This window comes from Buteo buteo, chromosome 7 (genome assembly GCF_964188355.1).
Source record: "Buteo buteo chromosome 7, bButBut1.hap1.1, whole genome shotgun sequence".
Classification (NCBI taxonomy): Eukaryota; Metazoa; Chordata; class Aves; order Accipitriformes; family Accipitridae; genus Buteo; species Buteo buteo.
This window is the reverse complement of record NC_134177.1, coordinates 46,685,582-46,712,907: the sequence shown is the minus strand read 5'-3', so window position 1 is coordinate 46,712,907 and position 27,326 is coordinate 46,685,582. Positions and strand designations below refer to the sequence as shown.

The 27,326-nt window shown below is 43.0% G+C and overlaps 1 protein-coding gene across 6 annotated transcripts in view; it reads right to left on the bottom strand.

Moving 5' to 3' along the window:
* SGSM2 (small G protein signaling modulator 2) overlaps window positions 1–26,604 on the bottom strand; it is a 62,282-nt gene extending 35,678 nt beyond the window's left edge. For all 6 annotated transcript variants that reach the window (XM_075033091.1, XM_075033094.1, XM_075033093.1 and 3 more), the window contains exons 1-2: window positions 26,404–26,604; window positions 18,195–18,270 (exon numbers count right to left, since the gene is read on the bottom strand). In XM_075033091.1, coding sequence (XP_074889192.1) covers window positions 18,195–18,270; window positions 26,404–26,460 — 133 coding nt within the window. In that variant the 5' untranslated portion in view covers window positions 26,461–26,604. The remainder of the gene's footprint in view (window positions 1–18,194; window positions 18,271–26,403) is intronic.
* Window positions 26,605–27,326: the final 722 nt, after the last annotated feature.

Below are 27,326 nucleotides of genomic sequence, written 5' to 3'. Positions count from 1 at the left end.
AGATTCGGCAGCTAATTTTGAAAGAAGGCAGTATTTTGTTGCACTTTAAGCCCAATACTGTCAGGTGCTGAGCATTTCCTGAAGACTCCCCCTCCTTATTGCGCTTAATGGCCTCCAAATCCCATAATACCTGAAAGCCTGTGTCTGAAAAAGACCTCTCCTCACTGCTCAGTCCCTGAAAACTAACCTAAGTCCCAGGCAAGACTGAACGGCATGCAGAAACACCTCCTGCATTTAGCTAGCAGTTGGGGGATCACAGAATGTTGTCTGTATTGAACAGTGTTAGTAAAAACATCCCCTTAATCTCCAGCACTGCTACCCTATTTCTTTGCTTTACAAGACTAAAGAATGACCTGCTAAATGAACAAAAAAAAAAATTAAGAGAAGCATTTATGAAGTATTAATGACTTCACATTTTGTGTCTTATCACACTGGAAAAGAGAAAACTCTAATTGGCTTCCTGCTATCACTCACTACACAAATTAACCTAATGTGTGTTCAGAAAGCACAACCCTTTGCTCTTTGAGTGCAGAAAACAGCACTACAAAAACAAATTGGAAATGCGCTGTGGGATAACCATGCCATTATTTTGCTTTCAACTGTGAAGGCAGATATGTTTTTAAGCAAGTAACATTGGATAAAATCTGACAGAAGATAAAATTTCCATGGAAAGCCCTTATTTCCCGATGAGACAGCCAGTGAAATTAAATACTGATGGCTTGGGGATACGGGATTGTTCATTTTTAATGATTTTTATTGAGATACAACTAACCTGAGTTAGCAAAGCCAAGTCTTCTAATTGTATACCCTGAATTCATTCTCTGTAAAATAGAGAAGTCAACATTCATTCTTCTCCTCCTTCCTAGTCCTAAGTTTTAGACTGCAAATTCTTCAGAATAAATTTGATACATTCCCTTATTGCACAACCTATATGAGCAGCACCGCAACTGAAACTCCAATTTCAACTTAAAATGAAGCAAGAAACATGTACTGTCTTAACAAGTCTCTCTTCAAGCTGCCTAATCTGAAACATGTCATGTAAATGCTGTTGCCAAGCTTGCCAAAAGCACAGGATCATGATGCACTGTGAGGTGACCAGCTTCTTCCAACACTCGAACAACAGGGACAATTCAAATAAACACAGGAAAACCGTACACACACATAGCCATCCTCCAATAAATGAGTAACTCAGGAGCTTGGCAAGCAGTACAGGTGGTACAAATAAAATAGCATGTCTCATGTACTTACTGATAACGAAGGACTTGGTTTTTTTCTTTTGTTTTGTTGCAGGGCTTTCTTTTTTCTTTTTTTTTTTTTTTAATATATAAGAGCATTTGAGCAGTCACAGCATTCAATTGATGTCTTTGGCATAAATGCTCATGCTTTGCATATCCACACCCTCTACTGTTCCGAGGGCAAATGGACAAAGTTGCTGTTGTGTTAGAAAGTGGACAAAAGAAATACCAGCCCATCCATGTTATTTCCATGTTGCTGTAACCCAAATAAAGCCTTACTAAGTGGTACAACAAGGTATTCATACACTTTTACACCCACTATCTCTCTGAAAAAAATAGTGTGATTCACCCTTCTTTGTGATCTCTCATTTAATTGCTTATTACCTTCCAGTTTCACTTTAAACAGCGCCAAGAAACTCATGTTTGGATGGATAAATAGAGTATCCTAAATTTTAAAAAACTGGTTATTTACTTTCTGTATTACACTAAGGTCCCATTGCATCAAGCAGTGTATAAACACATACTGAGAGACAAACACACATAGATAAGACTGATAAAAAGTAGAAGAAAATATATATAAATTTATCCCACTTTTTGCAGTAAGAGAACAGCATTCTTGAACTCTTAAAAGACTTATCAGGAACTGAGGATCAAGGCGCTTATCAGCATTTTATCTGTAAGTAGATTTATCTGGAAGCAGAGAAGAAAGACTATTCAGCCTTGTCCCCTTGTGAGTTGGACAGTAAGTCACTGTGTTTCTCCTCTCCATCCTATTCCAAAGAAGAGAACACCAACAACCCCTCCATGATTAGGGCTTTGTTGCAGCTGGCCCTGGGCTATATTGGAGTAACTGTCCTAGCATTTCTTACTGCTGTTTGCAAAAAGGGTCCTGCCCTGGCTGAACCCAGAGGAGCCCTAACCCGGGAAAAGCAAAAATCAGACTCACTGACATGTTGTATGGCAACAATGGAACAGTGCCAATGGCCTCAGCTTTTGCAGACTCCTGTTCTCTTAGGACGTGAGCTTGACTGCATCAAACAAGGCTACCAAGCAGCAAGTCTCACACCACTTCCCACACTGGTATACTTCCCAACCAGAACTACTGCCTCAGAAGACAACCACTCCCTTGCTTTTTCACCCACATTATGCACAAAAGCCTCAGCATGGCACTATTCCCTGAAAGGAGGACCAGGACACGTAGACACATCCCTGCTTGACCCCTCTCAGCAATCAGCTTATACCAGGAAACATCCGCTGCAATCAAAGGACATCTGTAGGTGGCAAAGGCAATGCCTGTGGTCTTACACAAGTGGGAGCCCAGCGCTGACGACATCTCTGCAAACAAGGCTGTTTCTACTCAAAGGAAGAGAGAGCATCTGTGCATCTAACACAGAAGCAGCAGCGGGGGCGAGCACTGTTTGGCTGCCCATGGGGTTTTGCAAGGCCAGGTAGAGCAGCATGGGAAGAACAAAGAGTGATGACAGCGTGGGGATGTTCTTCACATCACAGTCATAGATCCTGTCTAGCAACCATCACAACAACTCTTAACCCAGCTACTGTTTTGCACTGTCTTTCAATTAGAAATAAAGAAAATGAAAAAAGAAAAGCAGCTTTCTGGATGCCTGAAGCAGTGCAGCAATAATTGGTTCCAAATCTTAAATGAAGCAACCTGCCTTTAAAAATAACTGCAAAGTGCATTGCTGTTGCTTAGGAAACAGGCTGTCTTCCCACCTTTGCAGTTGTTTTTTTTTCTTTCTTTAAAACAATAAAATATTAATGAAACAAATTTAGTGAAAAGCACAGCAGGCACAGTTTTAATTATTAATAAATGTTGCAGCTGCCACGGAGGGCAATTTCCACAGTGACTGTCCCTAAAGCACCAATATTTAATTATTCCATTGTGACATTTATCATCACAAGGACTTGGCATAACATCAGTCCCCAGCTGACTGTAATACAGGCAGAGTGGTTATTTGCAAGGGGAGAGACACTGGAATTAGCTGCTGGATTGCCTCAAAACGTATGTTCCACGGGATGAGAGACTAACACACCATGTCCAGTTGTATGTGTAAGGCACCCTCAGATCTGGGTTCAGGGTACAGTGCCAGCCTGTGTGACCTTCAAGTCACTTCATTCTCCTCTACTTCACCCACAGACTGAGGCTAACAGTACTGTCTGTCTCCAGCTTTTCTCTCCAGCCTCCTTCATAAAAGGGAATTATTCCAGAACAGCTAACTGACTTTACATTCACATCTGACCTAATCTGAATTAGCTTTCAAACACAAAGTGGCTTTTATCCAGTTAAACGATGAAGCATTCAAGGAGGGCAGTACATCTTGCAACACAGATGCCCTCCTATTCCAACCCAGGGGACCGTACAGATGTCACCTCCGGCGTACGACAGCAGGAAGGCACCCCTCCAACACAGCAAGGGGCACAAGAGCTTCACAGCACATTGGTTAAAGAGGTCAGCTGCCTGGAAGAGTCAAGGAGGGCTTTTTGCTTACTGTGTGTGCAAAGGCAGACACTGATCTCATTGCACTGTGTCAACATCACCCACAACCACATTCTCCTGCATGTGCACACACAGCCAAGCTCAGTCAAAAAGGAAACTTTAACACGTCCTGAACAAACTTGCAGAAGAATCACCTCAAGCTGCAGAATCTTTTAAAAGGCATGAGAGGACCTTGACAGTGGTGCTCAAATGGCTTTACAGAGAGAAAATACAAGGTATTTGAGGACATCTTAGCTCCACTTAGCTTTTCTCTTTTTGTTTCTCGTCTGTTTTAAGCCAAGAACAAAAATTAGATTTCTATTTTCTAAGCATTGCATTGAAACAGTAAAAGCACACTTTTTACAGTGAAATAAACTAGCATTTACAAACTCTTCTTCCTGAAAACCTCCAAGTCACCCCAGGAAAGTCTCTCCTTTTCTGTGCAGGAAGGCCTCCACAAACCCATTGCTTTGCAGTCAGGCTGCTTACGCTCCTTGCGTTCTGGTAATCTGCAAGGGAATTAGCATTGTTTCTTAGGCAGCTCTTGGATTTAAATCAATCCTCCATGGCAGGCTCTCAGCATTCATCTTTCACCTATTCCCACACGGCTACAAACAAACTGAACTTGCTCATTTACCCTGAATATAATATTTCCCCCTCCTATTGTTCTGCTGGACGGTGTCAGAAATGACAAGAAATTTTAACTGAACACACAAGGGTATGGTGTGCACAAACACTCCTCCATTTCCACAATGCATCAGCATACATTTTCAAACAGTTGAAATCAATACAGACTATGTATTACAACCACACTCAGTGACACATGCATAAAACCCAACCAGCATGCGATGGAAACAACATCAAGAATACATGGTAGAGCTGGGGGGTGTGAAAAAAAAATCTTGACAGATAACTCTTTTGGGGGAAGAGAGCTGGAGGATTAGGTAAATTAGGTTTATGCAAACCCACTTTTCTTTATTTTTGAGAAACCAAAAATAGGTAATCCCCCTGGAGTTGCAAACTGTAGAATGCAGAGCTCAGATTGTTGCCTAAAAAGATAACACACAAAACATTTTAGAGGTTATAGTTAGAAGAACCTTTGGGACAGGAAAATGAAGTTATTTACCTATTTTAAAGACAATGAACTATTTTTTCCCTTTTTGGAATCCGACACTCTAAAAAGACATAAGAAGAGATGAAGGTTTAGCTGTTTCTGGAGGAATGGATAACATCAGAAAGACATCAACAGATAGTTTTGTGTGCAAACAGGTAGTTTGTACACACATACACATGTTTTTATTTATATGTATGCATGCACACAGGTAAATAACTACTGTAAGCTTTCTGAGCATAGCACAATGTGATTCTGAGCCCACTTACTGTCACTATACTTACAACAATAAATATATACAAAAACTGACTACAGAAAAACACAGATATTCATTACATATAGATTGGTAGAGCAGCACTGCACTTAGAATAAATCAACACAGCTCAGGTAATTCCCGTGTATGGTTCAGCTAACAGCAGCCATCTAAAAATTCATTAACTCCAGCCAGTTTTGAGGAACATGCCCTGCAGTATCCACCACTTAATTTAATGAAGTGCAGATATGTTATTGATTTAGTCCAAATAATCATGGTCCCCAACAAGCTTTGGAAAATGTCACCTTTTTATGACTTCAACAAGGTTATTTCTTGCAGGGTCTGGTGAACAAGTTCAGTTTTCTCTTTTTTTGCCTTTATGAAAATCTTGACATGACTTAACAGAGTGTGAAATAAGAGAGAGCTCTAGGGATGGGGCTGGAAGGGTGGTAAGCAGAGAAAAGAAGGCTTGTGGAACGATTATTTATGGGCTTTATTTAGCTGACAAGATTTTCCTTAGACAGGAAGAAATACCGCAGCTAAATACCTTGTTTTCATGGAAACTATGCACAGGGAATTGAATTCATGAGGCTGAAGAAAATAAGAACAAGTGAAAAGAGGACAATGATAAAGAAGCAATCAGATGCTCACAATCTCCAGCTGCTGTTGCTTTACCTAGCTAATCACAGGTCTGCCCAGTTTGAAACCAATTTTATTACCAAGTTATAGCATGCTATGTCATTGAGAAATGCCTACTGAGTAGATGAGATACCCAGCTGTACCGGCATACTAGCTAAGAAGCAAATGACTGCAGAGGAGATATCCAAATTTGCTCCTTTGTCCAAACGGTACTGCTTTGTGCATTTTATGGAAGAGGGAAAAACTGAATATCAAGCAAGTGTTTAAGTCTCAATTCCCATTTGACATTCTGTCTTCAAATGCCAAGGATCCTAGACTCTCCAAATACAGCTGCACCGCAAATAAAGGACTTCATGTGACAAATCCAAGTATGCTCATGGGACACTAGGCAAGGATAATAAGGAGATACAGCCAAGCTCTCACTCCTACCTGCCTCACCTGATCTTCAATACATCATTCATCAAACCCAAGCATGCAACAACCACTGCAATTGAGACGGAAGGATTCCCCTGCCTATCAGAACAAAAAAGCACTAAAAAAGAAGTGGTTCATTTTGAACTACTATCTTCCTCAGACCTCTGGTGCTGTGATTTAAATATCATAGCAAGGGGTATGAATAATATAAAGATATCTGCGATCACTTCTTAATTTTCAGGGTTGCAATCATTTTCAGGGTTAAGCACATAAACCTCCGCAATGAAAGAGTTCATACGTCAGTGAGATAGAAGAAGTACCCTTAGTACAAAGAAACAAAACAAATTGCTTCATCAAATAGAAGAGTAGGAACCAAGAGTATAAGATGCAAAGTCCAATTAAATATTTTCTTTATAATCACCTCCTCAAGCTAATGCCTCAGTAGTTAAGTACAATTCAGGCGTTATAACTGGGCATCCCTTAACAGCTGCATGTATCAATTATCTGTGCTGATGCATTTATTTCATTGCTGATGCATGACTTCAGCACTTTCTTTTAGCACATACCCATTTTTCATTTCACCACAAGGCTGTGGACATCTGAAGCTTGCAGCTTCACTGCAAGTCTGGTATATTTATTACACATTCTTATTTACAGCAGCCCTACCATGGTTGTATTAGAACACCACCAGCACTGCTAAGAGATGGGTATCTTAGGGAATCAAAAGACACTGTATTTCTGCTGTAGCTCTTCTTCTGACTGGTCAGCTGAGAAGTCAAGATACCCAATGTTAGATGAACTGGGAGGGAAAACTGTTTTCATATTTAATTTCATTTTAAGCAGCAAAATTAAAACCTTTAAAGTATCTATTACTTTTATTAGTGTTTGTTAAAGCACAAATGTAGCAAATCACTTGGAATCCATGCAAAGGAAAATACCAAGGTGACAGATGCTAGAAGAACACCAAGTATTTTTATTTTACAACAGTACAGAGAGGCATTACCTGTGATCAGGACTGCACAGAACTAGGTCCTGTGCAACTGTCTAGGGGGAAACAGTCTCTGCCTTGAAGAGCCCATCAATAAAACTACACTTGATGACTACCAGAAAAAAAACCTTTCCATTTCACTCTGGAGGTTTCATGTGAAGGGAGATTCATTGTTAATCACAGAATCATAGAATGGTTTGGGTTGGAAGTGACCTGAAATATCACCTCGTTCCAACCCCCCTGCCATCGGCAGGAACACTTTCTACTAGACCAGGTTGCTCAAAGCCCCATCCAGCCTGGCCCTGAAATTAAAAAATGTTGAAAACACAGTACAAAAGAATAATTTAATTTGAAAAATCTACTTATAGTTAACTGGGTGGTTTGAATCTGCATCAGGAGAAAGCACTTTTCCCCCTGGAAGCAAGGTAAAACCAGCCATTACTGGGAACTGACCATCCAAGGCTGTCTGGTTTAATGGACTCAAGCTACTTGTATTTTGCTCTGCCACACAGACAGGACACAGATATCATATTTTTCAGTAAATCCCTGGGGAAAAAAAAAAAAATCTAAATGGACAATCCTCAGTTCTAAACATAGCTCTGGCTGGGAAACATCCAGTTGGAGATTGCTCCTCTTTAAAATCTTGACCATTAAGCTTCAAGGACCTCAATAACCTTCAGGAAATGGAAGTGTTTCCATTAAACACTATTAAGGGTAAATCAAAATTACCGAGGTTTCTCTAAATAATTGAATATGATCCAATTCAATGGCCCAGGACTAAAGTAAAATGTTTAGTAGAGTGCTCTAAAAACCATGAGAGATTGTATTTCACTTCTCAAACTAAAAACACATGCAGTTCAAAACCACGTTTGATTTCACATCAGAGCTAATATTCACTCTCTTCCCCCCCCAGTCATGCCACTCATTACTTTAAAGCAGTCATCTTTGGAGCACAATCAAAACCTTTTAAACTTCTGTGGAAAAATATTTGCCTCCCCCCAGTTATGATCCTCTCTGGTACTCTTTTCGGGCTAACGTGTTTATGGAGTGAGGTAGAATCTCTGTAAACTATTTTATAAGCATTATTCATCACTGAAAACGTTCCATTTGTTTTCCAAATAGGAATAGTAATACAAGGAGGCTCCTGTTTTGTTTATGTGACCTGCATTTCCATAGCAGATTAACTACATTTTTTAAAATATCAATGCCAAGGGCAGAAAGCCAAAAGAATTAAAATAATAAATTGTCCAGCTGGACAATGGTTATTTACACCTATTTCTAGATAAGTTACATTTCCATGAGCTAATGAAAAAGAGAGGAAACTGAATTCTTAATTTTTTGTCAACCCTAGGAGCACTGTGCTATTTAGAAGCCTCAAGGGAATCACCTAAAAACCCCAAAGCATAAGGCATCTCTTCCTAATTGGGCTGATTTTCAGAGGAACTGGAAGGCTGTAACTCCAACTGAAATTGATGGGAACAGGTTGCTGTGTGGACACTCAGGACACTCCAAAAATGAGGTCCAGTTGAGCTCCAACTCAACTCCTGTTCCTTTCATGTGTTAACACTTTGTTGCCATGCTTTAAATAGAGAAAGCAGAGAAAGGGCTTCTATCAGGAACTTACTTCTCACCTTAAAAACAAAGAAGAGTTTCCCACATTGCCGCCTTCCACGATTTTACTGCAAGTCTGCAGATATTTGATATTCTTCTGAAAGCTTTACCATCTTGAAGTATACCACTGGATAAGATTGTCTGGATAAGAAATGTATTTAAGAAATACATTTCTATTCCTCAGTTGATTTTATTTTCCTGTCATGAACTTTAATCCAGTCTTGTAATTTAGGGCCATGAAGGAAAAGATTTCTGACTCATGATTTTTCATTGCTTGGGGCTGGCAATCGTGACGTTTGGTGACTCTGATAATTGCTTGGATTTCAGGTCCTGAACGAGAGAAAACAGAACACAAGCTCCAGCATCATGCAGTCATTGGTTCCTAATTAGATCTTCTCTTTCAAACACAATTAACTTTGTGCAAAATGGGATAACAAGTCATCATAAGACCAATGAAGAAAACAGTCCCACAACTAACCACATTTTTGTGGTTAACCCTTACGTATGTTAGCATCTTAGATTCCTAACCAGCCCTAGCAAGCACTCCTGCAACTCAGGCACACTATCTGTCCCTGAAATACCCCAGATATCTGGTCTTGAGGAGTCACCAGCCATATTCATGTTCAAAGGTTTCCTGGTTTTCCACTGTCAGCTTAGACAGAGACACATCCTGATTTCAGTTGAAGCTATTTGATTGTATTCCTACAACCATTTACAGACCCTGAAACTTAAGATCTTAACTGATCTCAGACTAAGCACATGGCTCCAGAAAATCCAGCCACGCAATTGCTTTCCTATTGTCTACCACCTCCAAAATGAAGGGAGTACTCATCTGCTTTAGGAAGCTGTGATGACACCTAATTAAAGCTGGGAGGTAACTGTTAAATTGTTTGATAGAAAGTCCAGTCTTAAGTGTTTTGCAGATTAACTGCAATCATGTTATATACTGAATTGGCTCTAAAATGTTAACAGGACCCAAGAACCATTCTGTTTCTCAGAATTTGCCAGTCCTTTCACTGTGAACAGATACTGACTGATACAGAGCTATTCCAACTAACACTTCCCTCTACTTATTTTCCAAGAAGGAAGCATCTTACAGTGATGATTATCCAAGCCTAGGTACCCCAGGGCTATGCGAAGGGAAACTGCAAGGGATGGATATGGGACCTCTGCATTAGGTCTCCTCTGGAGTGCAGAATTTAAGCCTAAAGCACAGCTGCTTCAAAAGCACTTGTGCGTGGAGTTTTCCCCCACTTTGCTTCTGAGAACAATAAATGCTTGTGCAGTCCCTATGTACACACACACTTTAGGAGCTTGGAAGCAAGAGCACACAACATGAGGTACACCCCAACAAGACAAACAGGGAAGAAACAGTTCAAAGATACTTATTGCACCAGGTCAGCAACTCTTTGAATGAGATTTAAAAACCCCACACTCTTTAAAAAGTCTCTGAAACAAAAGTGACAGGACTTCCAGTCTCACATCCTCAAAACCACCACAGAGGCTAACATTGCTGGCATCAAGTCGACAGAGTACGTGAGTACCCTGACAGGGAACACTGGCAGACTGCACGTAACATGCACACAGGTTAAAATGGACAAAACAGTGTGTTCATATTGTGTTCCTCTTCAGGTAGAGCAAATAAGCGGCCATTTTCATCCCCATCCTGGAGTCCAGCTCTGATGTAACACAACCTGTCCCAAGTCTAGATTGTATTCTAGTCTTGTTGCACCGAAGCTGAAGGAGCTACTTCACAACTTAGAGGAGCATGAGAGAAACCGGACTGAGAAGAAGTCGTAGGATAGCATTTACCTACCACCTGGCACATCATGCCTATAGACCTGGAAGTCATCCACAAAGGAAAGGATGGACCCTGCAGAGTTGGCCAGGTGCACGCACGGCACTGTACAGCTCCTCACCCATCCACCTCCTCACGCACCCTCCGCTACTACCAAAGGTTTTGCAAGCAGTTGCTTCCACAGAGGACTGGACGGGTCGCTGGGCAAGTCAGCACTCAGTTTGTGTTCAGGCAAGTGCCTGTTCACGCTGGGACAGTAGATATCAGCTGAAAGGGCTGAGGCCATCTCTCCAATGTATTACTCACACAGAGAAAGAGCACTGCTTCAAGGACCGCTTACTAGTGTAAATTCATTATACCGCAAGCTCCCCCCAGTGCAGCAATCACATCCTTCTTTTGTTTAAAGGGCTGCATGCATGACTAAACGCAGTCACAGATAATGTATAAACACCTTCATTTAATATTCAGATCCAGCTCTGCAGTCAAACCATATTACCTTTCCCAACGCATTACTGGACAGATCATGACATGGATTTTATTTTTCTTTTTTTAGATCTGTGATATTTAAACACAGCATTACTCAGAAAAAACGGTAATTTTCATCAGTTAATAAGAGAAGAAAAGCAATACACATAATGGAAAAGGAAACAACAAAACCTGAGGTTAATGCAGCTCAGTCAAGGGGACAGGCTTGTCTCCTAGGCTGAGCAAGCCAAGTTCTCTAGTCTCCTCCGATTCCTCTGTTCCTCTTCTCTACACATCCAGGCTGGAAGGGACCACCAGCACATGGAACTACAGGTTCTGCAGCAAGTATTCTCACCAAATCTATCAAGATAGAACAGTAACTTAACATTCAGAAATAGCAAATTTTCTGCTTGGGTTTAAAAGGGGGGAGATATTTCTGGTCTATAAGTCTGGTCTAGATAAAACACAGCTTTAGAACAGATTTGGAAGGCAAAGATAATTAAATGACACTGAGGTAAGGAAAAATAAATACTTCCAAATGCCCTTGAAGTGAGGGACTGTAACCAAGACTGGGAGTAAATCAAATTATATTAATAACTGGAAACGGGAAGAAACAGCGCACATCAAGTAACTAAAGTATACCAGAAAAGATACCCAAAGTATCAAGAAAACAGAAGATAAGAGTTTTGTTGGGTTTTTTTGATGGAGGAGCTTCAATGCCTTACAGAATTTCAGTTTGGTTGCTTTGCTTTCTAGTTTACAAGTGGTTTGGTCACACTTGCATCAACATCTCAGTATCAACAGGAATGCATGATGCAATTCAGGGAGGTGCTTGGATCTACTGGTCTTCCCTTCCTTGACAGCAAAAAACCTCAGTAGTACGATAAAACCAGAGAAAGCTGCCTGAAACATCAAATCCAAACCTATGGCCTACTCCCAGTTGACTTGAGTTCAAGTTCAGACACTTGAGCAGATTGGCACTGCCGCTGGCAGGCAGCCTGTTAACAAGATGAGGTGTCCTTAGAGCTTAGAAACAGGCGGTGCAGTTGTGAGGCTCTAGACCAAATAAAAGCCTCTCGCTGCAGCGCACCAAACAGCACTTCGTTTGTGCAACTCCTTCTCTATCATCACCGGGGCAAAAGAGAAGAAATGCGGCTGCCTCAATAAAATACCTACGTATATAAATATTTTACACATAATGCCCATAATGCTCTAAGGAGGAATACCCCCACAGGGATGAGGGGACTCTTTTTGAAGCCATCTAGTGGCATCACACCAATCACTTTAGCTCTGAGGTTCACTAGACACGCACCAAGCACAGCTACGAGGAATGTCACTGCTGCAGCTATTGCCTTTCCTCCAGCGTGAAGGGCTCCAAAGAAAAATCATTACGAGCTGCTGTTGTGGGAGGAAAGGAACAGACAACGGCGATGCTCCTGCAATAAACCCATCCACTTCCCAGCACAGCTCCTGTGCAAACCCAGGTGGGTCCCCAGGGAGGTCCGGTGGCACAATTCCCAGAGACAGCGACAGAACCCCCCAACTCTCTGTTCTCCACTCACATCCCAAGGAACACGTGCAATGCAGACCTGCAGTCCTCAAAGAAGGTTTAGAAGAAGCCTGAAGCACAACAGTAAATACCGTTCTACAGCTCAAAATCAGAACTGGCCTTTCCATTTCAGCCACAAAGGGATTCTGTAAATTTTAATTAATGGGTTTAATTACTGGTAGCAGATTTATTATTCAGGCCAAAAAACCCTTTTCGTGCAGTTCATCCCTTCCTTAATTCAAATAAAAATCTCACTGAAAAGCCAAATTCTGCACATTTGACAGTGCCCAAGTTACCATTTTTACTCACGTTTACTGCCAACCTTCCCCCAAAACGCAGTAACTACATTCACTTTGACAAGCAGGCATGCTGGATTTACATCTAAACAATATACATTTTGATTCTGGCACATCCCAGCTCTCAACAGTCCACCTGAAGTCTGTGGCAATTATTTTACAGCATAAGAATTCAGTATTAATTCATTTAATGCACTCAAAATATTTATTCAAAGAGAACAAACCACAGAGACTCATTTCAAACAATACAAAAATATCTTTAAATTATAAACCAGGCCAAGCACAGTCAACTCCTATGAACAATAACTTAATTACAAGTCAATTCAAAGTTCACATTTCCTTTAAAACAAACATGCAGTGAATGTTGAACCTTTTGTACAATCCCAGTTTTTATTTGTCAGCATCCTCGCTACTCTTAAGGAATAATTACACCAAACAAAACAACAAACTGCTAACTTCATTGAGGGAGATATTGTCTGGACAAAGTTTGTTTGGAGAGTAGTTATCAATTTATGCTTAAAAACAAGACATTAAAAATATACTCTACATTTAATTACTATTCTTACAGGAGCAATGTCCTTCTGGCAACAAAACCCATTCATCAAGCATCAAGTATGCACTGTGTATACGGCTTGCTTTAAGTGTTTTTTTCTAGGAGAAGGTGCAATAACTGGGATGAATGGCAGAGAAGGAAGATAAGTCTGCAGAAGCTTTTTCCTGAGTTTCTCTTTCCGATATTGCTGGAGGCACACGGACCTTGCAAAGTGGGCAGAAGCCCCTGCCTGTGCCCTGCTGAAGGCACCAGCTCTGTAAAGTGTTCTTGGCTGCACCAGTTCCTCAGGGCTACCTTGCTGAGCAGATAGGACAGTTCATCACACTTGCATGAAATACATCCACTGGAAATGAGACAGCTCTTTGAAAAACATCGAAAAGCTGGTTTCAAAGATGAGATTGAAAGTGTCTGAAGGGTTTTTTTTTTTTTTTTTGGACAACATAAAGACTGTTATTAAGCACAGTTTGAGTTGGCTTTGTACATCTGAAGTAAAGATTTCCTAATCTGGCACATTTCTAGTTTCTGTGAAACCTTCTGTATAATTTTTTCTTTTTTTTGATGAAAAGGGGAAAAGAGAAGAAATATTAAAGAGCAAGTTAATGAAACATCTTGACTGGACACATAAAAGAGACCACTGGGAGAAAACCAGTCCTGTGAGATTCATGACGTGAGCTACGCACCCTTGAAGACATAAAGAACAACATTCGGGTAAACTTGTCTTGAATCCATTCGTGAACAAGGGATATTGCATTATGTTTGCTTTATGAAGCCAATTTAAACAGGTTTTTAATTCTTTGCTTATAGCTGCACATTATTGTCAGATCTAAAGATGGGCAACCACGCAGAAAAAGGCTTATCAAAGCTGCAGGTAGTTTTCAGACAAATGTATTAAGTGTAATGCACTGGACTGGAAAACCCTGCTTGCTGGTAAATACACATCAGATAACTGCAGAGACAGAGGAAAAGCTTCCTTTTTCTTCCCCCTTTCCCTCAGAAGTATAAAAGCTGTAAATGGCTAGTATTCCTGGTGAGAACACGACCAGCTATGAAAACTTGACAGAAGCTGGTGAACGGAAGGATGCAGGAGGAGAGCGACAGCATTCTCCTTGGCCTGCAGAGATGGCACTCAGCTAACGAGCAAAGCACGGTCTGTACGTCATGCGATGTCAGCTACTGTTACTAAGGAAACGGCACCAGATAACCCAGGCTGAAAACCATCCACATCCAGTTTCTAACAGAAACGCCTGTCCACTAAAGATGCTATGAATATTCACAGAGCTCGCGTCATTTCATTATACTCTGACTGACAACACAACACTGGTGAAATTCACTCAACAGCAACCTGTAGCCCGAAGGAATTTGGAATTTTTGTCCCAATGTGGCACACATTAACCACACTGCACAGTCCAAACTGAACAGCTACGGCTCTGAATCAGAGCGCCAGATCTTTTAGAAATCAGATAGGATGAAAGAGTAACTGGAATGTAACTAGGTTATAAACTGGGTTGAGAACAAATACAAAAACACCTGCATTCATTGCTTCCCCACAAGGATGAAAACGTCTGCACCCTTTTCCTTCTCCTAGATTGCACAGGTAAAGACTATAGATTGTAAGCAGAGCCATTGTGGTTACAACCATTCTCTCCCACTGGATGAGTGGAACTGACCCGCACAGAGGCATTATTCCTCCAGGAGCCAGCAAAGGTGGCACGGAACTGCCCCGGGTCCGGAGAACAGCATTTCCTTCAGGAGCTTGCAAAGGTAAGCTCACTGCTTCATCCTCTACGCTCAACGTGTCAAGACAGGTAGCACTGAAACTGTGTCTCCTACCTTAATATACATGTTTTCTGTGGTCTCATTAGGGTGACCTCGGGGCAGGAAAGGCCCTCCTGCCCACTGGATGCCAACATACCTCCATAGACTCAAATCCCATACAAGTTCCTCTAGATTTGCAAATTAACCTCACACAACATGAGCTGCTCTTCCGTCCAACTGCATCCTATGGACTGAATCCAGGACCATGGAGACACGTTTCAAGGGCTAGCCAGACTGTGAGGAAACCCATTCAGGCTCAACGCCCTGCAGTAATCTTACATGAAAAACTTTCTTCTGCTTAACAGATGATGCACCTGAGCTCTGTTCAGCATGGGGCTGAAGAGCAAACACTGAGTCTGCCATCTCAGGCTTGGAGCTTCTTGACCTTACAAACCCCATGCACTGTAACATAGAGGCACCTAAGGGTGTGAGAAAAGTGGCACATACTACTTAATTGGCACCTTCAGCCTTTTAGGACCTAGGAAAGTTAGGAAATTTTCAGTTACTGAGGCAGACAGGCCCTGAAAATCAACTACCATGTATTTAAGAGACTTTGGCTAAACTCAGCCTTGCAGGAGAGTAAAATGATTCACAAGAATTCTATATTTATAACGAAGATCCACTGAAAGTGACTCATGTACTGAGCCAATCTAATTTTAAACAGAAGGGAAAAACCTCTTGAAGAAACATATGAAACTATAGTGATGGAAGGAAGAGAACTGCACACACAGGAGCCCCAGCCAGGTGCTGTTAGCCAAATCTACTGGAAACAGTTTCTCCATTCAACTAGCTGAAGTGATAGCAGAACATTCAGCTTCACCTACTTCTGGTTTAGAGTTAAGTCCTACATTCAAAGCAGCTGCAGGTTGGAATACTTCCTTAGGATAGGTAGGACTGCAGGGCAATAAAAAGGCAGCTCATGGAGAGTTATTAGTTCTTCAGACCCTACAGAATTCAGAACACAAAACCAACTGTAATCACAGTGGGCGGAAGGGAGAAACATTAAGAAGATTTTACAGTATTCCTAATTTTGGCCAAGCAGATTCTAACAGAAATAGCTGCCACCCCACTAGCCCTTACATCAACACTGCAGCACATCTTACAGAATATAATTTCAAAAACAGAGAAAAGACACACAACACTAGGAGCTCTCTAGATCGAACAGGCAGCCTGCAGCAAGGGCACTGGCTCAGGGTTCCTTCACCTGCTCCTATCTTGGGACCATTTTCCTCAGTTACTTTTTCTCCTCTGTATAGTACAAATACACAGTAGATAAAAGGGGAATATTTAACATAACCACAACCTAAATGCGGGAAAAGGCTACAGTCTATATTAATAGCAATAAAACATTAGCCAGAAAACATGGCCGATCTTGCGTTCCTGCACTGAATACATAGGGATGAATAAATTCTCCTAAGCTGTATGTAAAAGATAACTTGGAAACAGCAAGCAGGCTAGTGAAAGATTAGCCTTGCATACATAATAACCACGCACCACAGAGCAAGTTGGAATCTCAATGTTGCGACAGGAAAAGGTTACTATTCTCTGCCTTTGGCTTTCAGTAACACACGTCAATGCTTCTTTGTCTAAACAGGCCACTTATCTCCAAAGCCAAACCTAGCTTCCACTCTTCTTAACCTCTCCACTGTCATCAACACATAACTGGTATGCTTGGCTGCAAGTTCTCCATTCTGTGAAATCCAGAAGTGTTTAGATGATGGCTGTTCTCCAACCATTCTCAGCATCGCTCCCAGTTAAGTCTTCAATTTGAAGCATGAAGAGAAAGCAGCCAAGAATTCACAGGCCAACGCACATATTTACAATTGTACATAGCTTTAATTCTCAGCAGCATCTTGCTGTGATGTTTCTCCACACACCAAAGTCTGATGAATAGTGTTAAATTTTTATTGGCCCTAGTAAATTATGGGCTAGATTTCAGAACTGTTGGACGAGCATTCAACAGTTCCTTCTCAGGCACTGAATGAAGTGGCTAAGTCTCCAAAGGAGTAAGTACTTGGTGTGAACTTTCAGGAGCTGACCTCTACTGAGAATCCAGCATTGGACCATTCTTTATCCCACCCACCCACCCAGGGTTTGCTTCACTCCATCATCACAACATACACAAACAGCAGTCTAAGTCTGCAGGGACAAGGCAAACCACCACCAAATTTTAGAATTTATTCAGACTTTAATTGATTCAGAGTTCTGAAACACAGCTGCCCTTGGTATATGTGATGTTATCTCCAAAGAAATTTTATGTTCTTGCTAATTCTTGGTAACACAAGTTCCAAAATACAGTCACGAGGAAAAGTCACCAACATAATGGCTCACTGATTATACTAAAAAATAAACAGGAATGTCCACAATGTCAAAGCCTAGACCTCAATCTCTCAAATGCACCATTTATGTAATATAGCATCCAATACACAGTGAAGAGCAGAGAAGCGTTGTGACGATCTGAAACATGCCAATTAGCCAGTGGCATGATGCTGGCTAGAAAAGTCACTGAGATTTCCACTGTTTGTCTTCTTTCAAAAAAGGCAACAGCTCTTTCAATGACTTTTTGGGCTGGATTCTGTCACCTATACTCAATATGAGTCACCTAATTCTTCAAATACATTGAGACAACTTACAGAACAAAGTACTTTCAGCTGAAGGAAGCTGCCAGATTTTAACCCATGACTGTGAAAAATTGATCTTTTGGCAGTTATTCTCCAAGTTGTATCTTATCTCCAAATATGTATTATTTAACCTATTAGTGCTTCCTAGTAAATCACCTTGTCACTTAATAAGAGTTACTTTCTTATCTGTAATGTACACGCAGATGTAGCAATTGTAAAGAAAAGGTGACATGGGCCTGAACTCCATGATTTCTAATATTTAAGTCCCTGCATTTAACCTCTGACAGCAGAGAAAATACATTTCCATAGGAAAAGTGAGATTATGTAGCATTAGCTCTTTTGTGTCATTTACCACATAAGGCGATGATGTGACTGCTGTCTTCATGGACAAATTTCCGGGTGACAGCTTCTTCCATGATCTGCTTTACCTAAAATAAATAGAAAGAAGTGATTGTAAGATCCCAACAAAAACCAGCACAGCACTTGCGAGTTTCAGTTTTAACCTTTACTTGCCCTTTCCCCATCACCAAAAGGCTAAGGAGCCACACAAGTTACATGTTGCAGGGAAGGAAGAATAGAAGCATTTAAGGAGGGAAAGGAAGGACAAACCTGAGCCGCTTTTCATGGGATGAGAGAACCTCTGGTAGAACAAGGACAAGTCTATTTGGGGCACGCCCCTATAAAAGGCTGAATTATTTCAGAGTGTGCAGAGTGCCCTCCAGAGAACTTCTTCAGCAGAAGTTCCAAAGGGCTGTGCAAAACTTTTTATATGATTCATCCTTGGCCTTCCTGCATATAGTTACTTCTGCTCATGAAATAAGATTATGTATTGCCAGGTCCTCTTTCCATTTGTGGCCTTCTGCTCTTTTTCAAGCACAAAGAATCCCTGAGCTACACAGGCATACATCCCAAGAGAGGTTTACAGCAACCTTTCCCCCATTTGGGGACTTTACATGCCACAGTAATTACAAATTATGTTCTCAAAGCTCTGCTGCACCAGACGCTATACAAAAATACTACAGTACCCATAGAGAAGACTGTGCCCTCAGTTTTCACTTCTAGACAGAATTTAACAATAACAGCAAATAAAATTACACTAATCACACTTCTTACTGATTTAAAACAAAGTTCCTCTCCAGTTTCAAGGCTGATGTGTCAAGTTCCAGAGAGAACTCATTGCAGATTACTGACTTTCAAAAATTAAGGAAGACAGACAAATCTTACAGTTAGGCTCTTGAAGAGAGGCTGCAGTTACCCTCCATTCATCTGCTAGCTTATTCCTCTCCCAGTGGCTTCCTCAGCCTGATACCAGATGAAAACTATTTTCTTCAACCAACTCATTTATCAGACACTCCTTTCTTCCTGGCCACAGAGCACTTGCTTTTCCAGATACAAATCCACCATCATTTTTGGCTTCTCTCATTTAGTGAGCTATAATTACAGGGTTAGGGCACTGCCTAAATAAATGCCACATCGCTTTCAATATATGAAAGTAAGTGCTAGCAGAAGATTTAATAAGATACTCTGTTCTTCCAACTTTTTTTTTTTTTTTAAACTTAAAAACTATTTTTACAGCAGTCCTGGAATCCAACAAATAGTGAATTATCTGGCAAGTAATCACTGTCTGGCTACTCTTTACCAACAAGCTCAGCAGCATGGCCAGCTTGGTCTGAGTGCCAGCGCAAGCTGTAGAGCAATGGGCAGCACCAGCCTGCCGCAGGGGCTAGGTCTGCGTACCTAGGAGACCTCAACCCATGCTTCTCAGCAGGGCTGGCGACTGTGCATTCAGCTCTCATTAGGCTGCATCTGGTACCCGAGATAACCAGTTTAAAGCTAGCTGGGTTACCACTTCTTTGCAGCACTGACAGGTCCAAAGGTTGGAAGCCTTCCCACTCAGCACTGGAACCAGAAGCTGCAGGTGCAATGCTTGATCAACAGCTGGGCTCTGTACTTGCACTGCTGTGATGATGAGATTGCAGCTGCCTATGAAGGTGCCTTCTCCAGTTTGGAGGGCTTCCTCCTCCAGTAAGATCATTTGCAAGGCCAATTCTGGATGCTGTAATCAAGCATGCCTTCCCCCGGTAATCATCTTGAGGTACCTCCATGCCTACTCCTACACTCCCCGCCCAGGCTGGCAGCAGTCTGCAGCTCCAGCTCCAGCACTTGCTGCACGAGCCTTTCAACACATGGCGTTCTCCTCGCCCCAAATTCTGGATCAAGTTGATCCGACAGAATTTGGGCTTCTTATCAAACAGGAGCCCTCTGGGTTGCAAAGAAAACATTGGAGGGGGAAAGCAAACATGTAAGAGGCTTTGGAAGTAGAACACGTTTTATACCTGAGGACTTCAAAGCAAGTCTTTTGCACTTTATAAAACCTGGCTCGCTATTCACATACTGAGGCTTGACAACATAAACTCCTGACAAGACACTTTGTTTCTTTCCTGTGGCATTTCTGACATGGCTATTAGAACTTTGGACCTTACAGTAAAGCAGTGGGAGGTGGAAGAGTAAGAGGATATCAAGAAAGAAGCAAAGGTGTGAGAAGGTCTCACGGACGGGAACTCACACAGGAAGCATCTGGATTACCCTGTTTATTCAGGAATCCCCTTCTCACATTTTTATTCACATCATTGTTGATTTACAAGCTTGATGTCTGTTTGTCTTTGCAGGAACCCAATAAAACTTGTTCCAAACCTCACCTAGGCATTTGAAATCATCTAGATAATAGCACCTAGCAGACCGCAGCGCAGCAAAGGCGAGGGGACAGGACAGCTGCGCAGCTCTGCCTGTTTAAATTCCAGCTCAGACCCTGACCTGCATTTTCACACGTGGGAGGCAGCATGTTCCGGCAAACACAGCTTGCAGTGGAAGCACAGAGACGGTGCCATCCACTGCCTCCAAGCCAACTCATGTCTGTGCCTCAGCCGACCCATCTGTGAAAGAAGGAGAGAGACCCAACCTTTGCAAACTGTTCTGATTTCACTGGATGAAAACTGTATTTAATCTACAAAATGAAAGGCCTGTTTTACAAAAGGGAAAAAGTACCTCTGACTGCCACTAGCATTAAGGTGGACAGAAGAGGAAGTGCGAGAGAGCTGCACCAGGGTAAAGTCATGCACATAAGACTCAAGGTCACAGACATGAATTCAGGCACCATTCAGGACTGCAGACTGTGATTTCAGTCTCAGCTCCCCAGAGAACAGTAACTGGAATTTAATTCCTGATGACAGAGAGGAAGAAAAGTCATTTACTATGAGCAAGAGCTCCAGAGCTCAGAGGCCAAATCCCTGCTATCGCACATTTCCCAGGCATCACCCCAATCATTAGTCTTTATTAGCTCAGTATGTTATTTAGATCCCAGTCTGTAGCCCAGGAACAAAAAATTTAAACTGTATAAAAAATTAGAAAGGAAAAGGTTTCAGATGCAATAATCAACCTGACTTTTATACAGCAGCACCATATGGTCAGTCTATCAGCAGACTTTGAATCCAGGACCTCCAGAGCTAAGCAGGACAGACCAGGCAAGCAATCAGTGTCTGTTCCCCACTGCCACCGAATACAGAGCAACCTCTGCACATTTTCTGGAGGGTTAGTGAATGTTATTAGAAAACATTTTCAGGGCATAGACAGTAGATGTGAAGATTCAAAAGCTGGAATGCAGTGTTCTTCAATCCCACGTCATTCCTCACTGCCACGTAATTCAGGGATGCTCCAGGCAAGGAGCTAAATCAAATGTTTCTGATCAAATGGAACACAAGCCTCCTCCCCCCCCCTTGCAATTTTGTGCAGCTCTCTTTGTAGGGAATTATGCTGTTGTGTCTCTGTGTTCTGGGGAGGCACTCGTCAATGAAGCTTTCTGAGCATAAGCCTACACAGACACCCACTTGCAGATACTAGCAGACCTGACCAAAATTCAAATTAATCTCATTAAAAGAAACATCAACAGCCCACCCCCCCATATTCACCCATCCACCTGCACAGGTAAAGAACTCTGTTCAGCCTACTGAACTGCTGTTTGTGCAAGGGATGGAGGGTTGCCTCCTCCAGCTGCAGTCAGTGCTCCCTCCATTGCCTTGGAAACATCCCTCCTGTTCTCTGTGCCTCCTTTATAAGATCAATACAGGATCTATTCATCTTAACCAGGCTGTTCATTTACACCTGCCAGGTGGCACAAGCATGCAGAAAAGCAGCAAGTGCATTGAATTCTGTGTGTTTCAGTCTCTCCATGAACCAGAAGTAGCACTGCATCAAGGGAACTGCAGAGAGCTTTAACAGCCCTCGGCCACAGACTCAGAAGACATTCTGCTCTCCCTGGAAAAGGTGACAGGCTCTACGTGCACCACGTTTACCAACCACAGGAGAGCAAGGATGGGAAAGCTCTGCCTACCCAAGATCTTAGCATTTGAGGAGTGAAGACTATCCTGGTGGTAGCATTATCCAGGTAAAGCAAAGCAAGCTCCTCAAAGAGAACCTCATAAGCATTTGCACGATGTTATAACGGATCACTGCTCTGACTTTCTCTTACATCCTACAACGGCCAAAACTTTCAGAAACAAACACCGAGCATAGGTCATAATACATCGATTATTTAGTAAGTTTCACCAAAGAACAACACAAGAGAAATGCCTTCATGTTTAATTTTTAAATTTTTGTTATAAGGAAGCTTTAAAAATTGAAATAAACTCCCAATTTTGCAGCAACCTTCTGGTATAAGAGATCAAGAAAAGGAAGACTACTAAGACATGACATGCACTGACTATATACTAACTTATTTACAAGCACAGGGCTGGAAGAGACCTACAGATGTTGCCTTCTCCATCCCTCTGCTGAGTTCCTGGTTCGCTTCAATGAGCACAGACAGTTAGGACTTGCCTTACTGCAATTCTGCTAAACTGTCACAATGATGGATTTCTGACCAGGGCTGACCCAGCACATCTCAACTTCCCTGCAGCTTTCAGGGTTAGGAACAACGTTTCAAACCAGCACCCCTCTTCCAGAATACAGGTTGCAGCACTTTCCCCAACCATGCATCATGATGGGATGCTGGAGGAGCACCACAGGGATAATGCAGCATCAAAGGCAAAGAACAGTGCTCATAAAGTACTGGACTATCCAGGACCACAGTTAAAACCCACAGTATTTTTTCCTCAAAGGAGAAAACCTTATGTCCAGCATCCATGCCTCCTTTAGCTTGTGTAGTTACTGTTCATCTCATTTATTAATTGCTGCTGCCCCACTGACTCTTTGTTACTCTTAATAAAAAAACGGGGTGGTATAAATACTAGCTGTTAAATAAGTAGTATATTTCTACTCAGAAGTGGTTGCATTTTTGCTGTAAGATATGCAATTGCATTTCTGAAGTGTTCTGAAATTTCTCAGGGCAAAACTGCTAAGGTTTTTGTTACCCTGTTTGTTTCACAGCTAGAAAGAGTGTTGTGTTTAAATCCAGAAATGGCAAAACCCCCTCCATTTCAGCAGGTAGAAGGAAATGGCCAGAGAAAAGCCTGTTTTATGAGTCTATTTGTCACAACAGATTTTCCTGCAGAGAGAGATAAATGTTTGAAACGTGAACTTAGAAGCAGCCTCAGCGTGAATCCCAGTAGAGTTAAATTTTCAAAACACATTACATGTCCTCCTTTCTATTAGAGCCAACAAAATACATTCTTTACCAGTGGGAATTGAAAATCCATCTGAGAAAAAGCAAACAACATTAAATTTTCCCAAAGGAAAAATGCAAAAGTTTCTGCTGAGAGGGAGAGACAAAATAAAAAACCACTTTGCAGCAAGTGACTTTGGAGACAACCATTTTATATTTTACAAAGACAACTGAATTTTAGTAGGCTTGGTGTAAACAACATACAGAAAGAATATGCTTACTCTGAACTCCATTAGATATTGAGGTTACATGAAAATAATTCAATAGGAGGAAGAGCCTGGGTTTAGAGGACAAAGGAAGGGAATGATCGCTTTGAGAATGGGCATGGACTAACCAAGTTTTCAAAACGAGACCACCAACACACAATGTGTGTGCAGGTATAAGTGGCTGTGTGAAAAGTCACACAGAATAAAAAATGAGGTTGAAAATTCTATCGGAAGTAGTTAATTACCATCATTAAGGGAAGCATAATCTGGTGGTTGGTATACCAGTGGTTTGCATTCAGTTCCTGGCTCCATTCATTGATTGTTTAAAAGAAAAATAAAATCTCAATCTCAGTGTCTCTGACTGCCTCCTGATACCATTTGTCTTAATGTGAGCCGAACAGACAGGGTCCCCTTCCACGGGTCCCTGCAGTGCACAGGCAAGAGGTGTTATCTTAACATGCATACAATCACCAAAGAGCTCTCAGGACTATTTTAGAATGGAAAGCTCTGGGCAAGCCCCAAAAAGCGAAGCCAATATAAATCCCCTAAAAGAGCATTTGTGAGGATTTGGAGAAGAAAAAAACAAATCAAAGACAAACCAAAAATGCATTATTCAAGTAATTTAAAAGCTAAAGTCCAATTAAAAACATTTTAGAGACTTTAAAAACAAATTAGCCTCAGATTTTTTAATTATATACCACTTGTTCTCCTTGGCTTGAGCTGGCTTGGATCATGAAAATCCATTTCACTTCCAATCTCGTACATTAGCACAAGATTACAATGTTCAGAGTTGGAAAACATTTCTCAAATTTATTTATATATTTAAACATTAACCCAGGAGACCAAGTGCACACACTTCTAAATCAAACCTTACACTATCTTGGCTCAAAGGTCCTAGTTTAAGCTAAAATTTCTAAAATGAAGTGGCAGGTTCATGGCTGCATTAAGCCACAGCATTTAGTAATAGGTAACACCTGCTCGGTGCCCTGCAGCCAGGTGCTAGCTGGGTTGTTCCAGGACACAGTCCTGCAATTTTGTTTACAGATCATTCTTTACACGTCTATCCCTACTCTACCACTTCTGGTGAACCTACACTGACTGAAACATCTGATATTTTCTGGTTTCAACACTAACAAATATTAGGACACCAGATTCAGGCTCAGGAACCTTGGCCATAGCAACAACTTTTCACCTGAGCTTTAATGAATCCTGCTCTCTGGCTCCTTCTAATTTCCCCAGCTGTGAACTGGGGGAGGGGAAGGAGCAGGAGGATAGTTAGCTTTTTAAAAATACTTTTTATTACTGTGATGGATAAGCATTACATCTTTGCTTAGCTCCTGTGTAAGAACAGGCAGCTACACATGGCTGTTACACAGTCAAGGCCACAAAAATGCAAAATACAGTACTGGGGTGTAAGGGGGAGAGGTGGCCACTCGCTAAGCTGGCAGTTCCACCTGGAGCACGTTCCCAATGGTGCTCTTAGACCAAGGCATGCTTACACCACCAGGCAACTCCTCCCAGAGCACCTTGGCAGGGACCCCAAAAAGTGTCCTGTTGGAGCGGTCTCAGCACGAACCTTGCTCTGCGGTAAGAGCCACTCCACCCAAACGCGAAGCACAGTAGGAACTCTGTCCTGCTGAGCACATCCGACCAGGTAACAGCACCATTCTTCGTGAAGACTGAAGCACCACCCATCCAAATGCAAATGTGATCTATCTCCACCATCCCCGTTCAGGCACGGGGTGTTCGGTAGCAGCACATAAGTGTCACACAGCTCTTTGTAAGAGCAACCTCCCAAATTAACCCAGCCCTACTCCCCCCTCTGTCAGCACACTTCCTAAAGCGCAGGTATGAACTCCACAGGAGCAGACGCTTCTGCCAGGGCTCAGGCATGTGGGAGCCAACTCAGTTCACCCAAGGGCATCTTGGGACTAGCTTTCTTATCACTGATTTTCCTCCTGTCTCCTCCAAAACTCACAGCAAAGGAAAAGTTAATAGAGAACCAGTAACAAGGGAGACATAACCCCAGGAAAAGGGAGCCGGGATCATTATTAGCTTGTTTCAGGCTCCTGCCTCAGACGAACACAGCCATCACCTGCTGCCGGGGCAGGGATGAGCAAACCCACAGAGAAGCGTCTCTTCTCCCCAGGTTCACTTGGGGAAAACCTAGCGAAGCCACCGACATGTTTCTGGAGCAGCATTACAATGTCAACCTCAACAGCTGGGCTAAGCAGAGCTTTTATTTATTTATTGCAATCGCGGGAAGGTCGCATATTCCACCGCAACAGCACAGAAAAGGTTAAACAGTTGTAGCCGAACAAATCCTCCACTTCCCATTCATCGCCGCCAGAAAGGAAATCGGGTTTCGATTCAACCCGGCCAAAGCTTTATTTTATTTACTCTAGGCAAACTCTTAAACAACCGGCCCGACTGCAAAGGAGATCACACAAATCCATCCCGCGGAAGGTTCAACCGTTTGCTACCAGCCTCAGCCCGCTGCGGGAGGCCGAGCCGGCGGGGAGGGAGGGAGGGAGGGAGGGCGGGCATGCAGGACGGCCCGAGGCCCCGCAGCCCTCCCCGGCCAGGGAACCCCCGCGCCGAAGGGGAACCTCCGCCGCCCGGAGCGCGGGGCTCCGTCCACCTCACAGCCCCGGCCCCAGCGGGGAGGACGCCCGCCCGCCCGCCTCCTCCTCCCTCACCTCCTTCTTCACGTTCCACAGCAGCTTCTCCTTCACGGCATCCGCCGAGCAGCTCATGGCGGAGCGGGGGGAGCGGGGCCGCCCGCCCCGCCCTCAGAGCCGCCAGTCCGCAGCGCTGAGGGAGCGCCCGCGGAGCGAAGGCTCCGCACCGCCCGGCCGAGCGCGGGGAGGCTGCGGCCCGCCGCGCAGCTCCGCGGCCATCTTCCGCGGCTGCCGCTGACGTCAGGCTGAGGGCGGGAACACCGGGGCGGGGCGGCACCGCACCTGCCGCCGCCGCGCCGGCTGTGTGGGGGCTCCATGGCAACCGCGGCCGGGGCGGGGCCAGGCCGAGGCGGGAACCCGTCTCCTCCGGCGCTGAGGTGAGGCGCGGCCCTGAGGTAAGGAACGGGCCTGGGGCCGCCGGCTCGCAGCGGGCCGGCCCGGGAGCTTCCCCCCCAGTCTTTCCTGCGGTACCAGTCCGCGCCCACGCTAGTCCTGAAGGAGCCTCAGCCCAGGAGGAGCCCGGGGAGCTCAAGTGTTCAGTACCTCCCGCCAGCGCAGCAGCGGCACACCGGCCTCTGCAGAGAAGGGAAGGGGGTTGAAGCATCAGGTTAGTGTATGGTAAATCCGCTTTTTCTGGTGCTTTTTTCCCTATTTTCCACTAAAAGAACGAACAGCAAACTCGGCTTGTTTGAGTCGCCTTCTGGTCTTGGCAAAAGGATAGCACTTCGCAAAACCGCAGGGGGGGCCTAGGAAGCATTCCAGCTCTTCCTTCCAAAGCAAATAAGGATGGAGGCAAGATCATTCCTTCAGCAGAGGTATTCAGGATACTTAATAAACCAGAGCTTGCTCTCAGTGAGTCCTCCAGCTACTGCTGAAAATCCTACATTAGCTGTGGCTGCAAGGGAAAAGTCACAAGAAGGCCCAGGCAAAGGGAGAGCTCC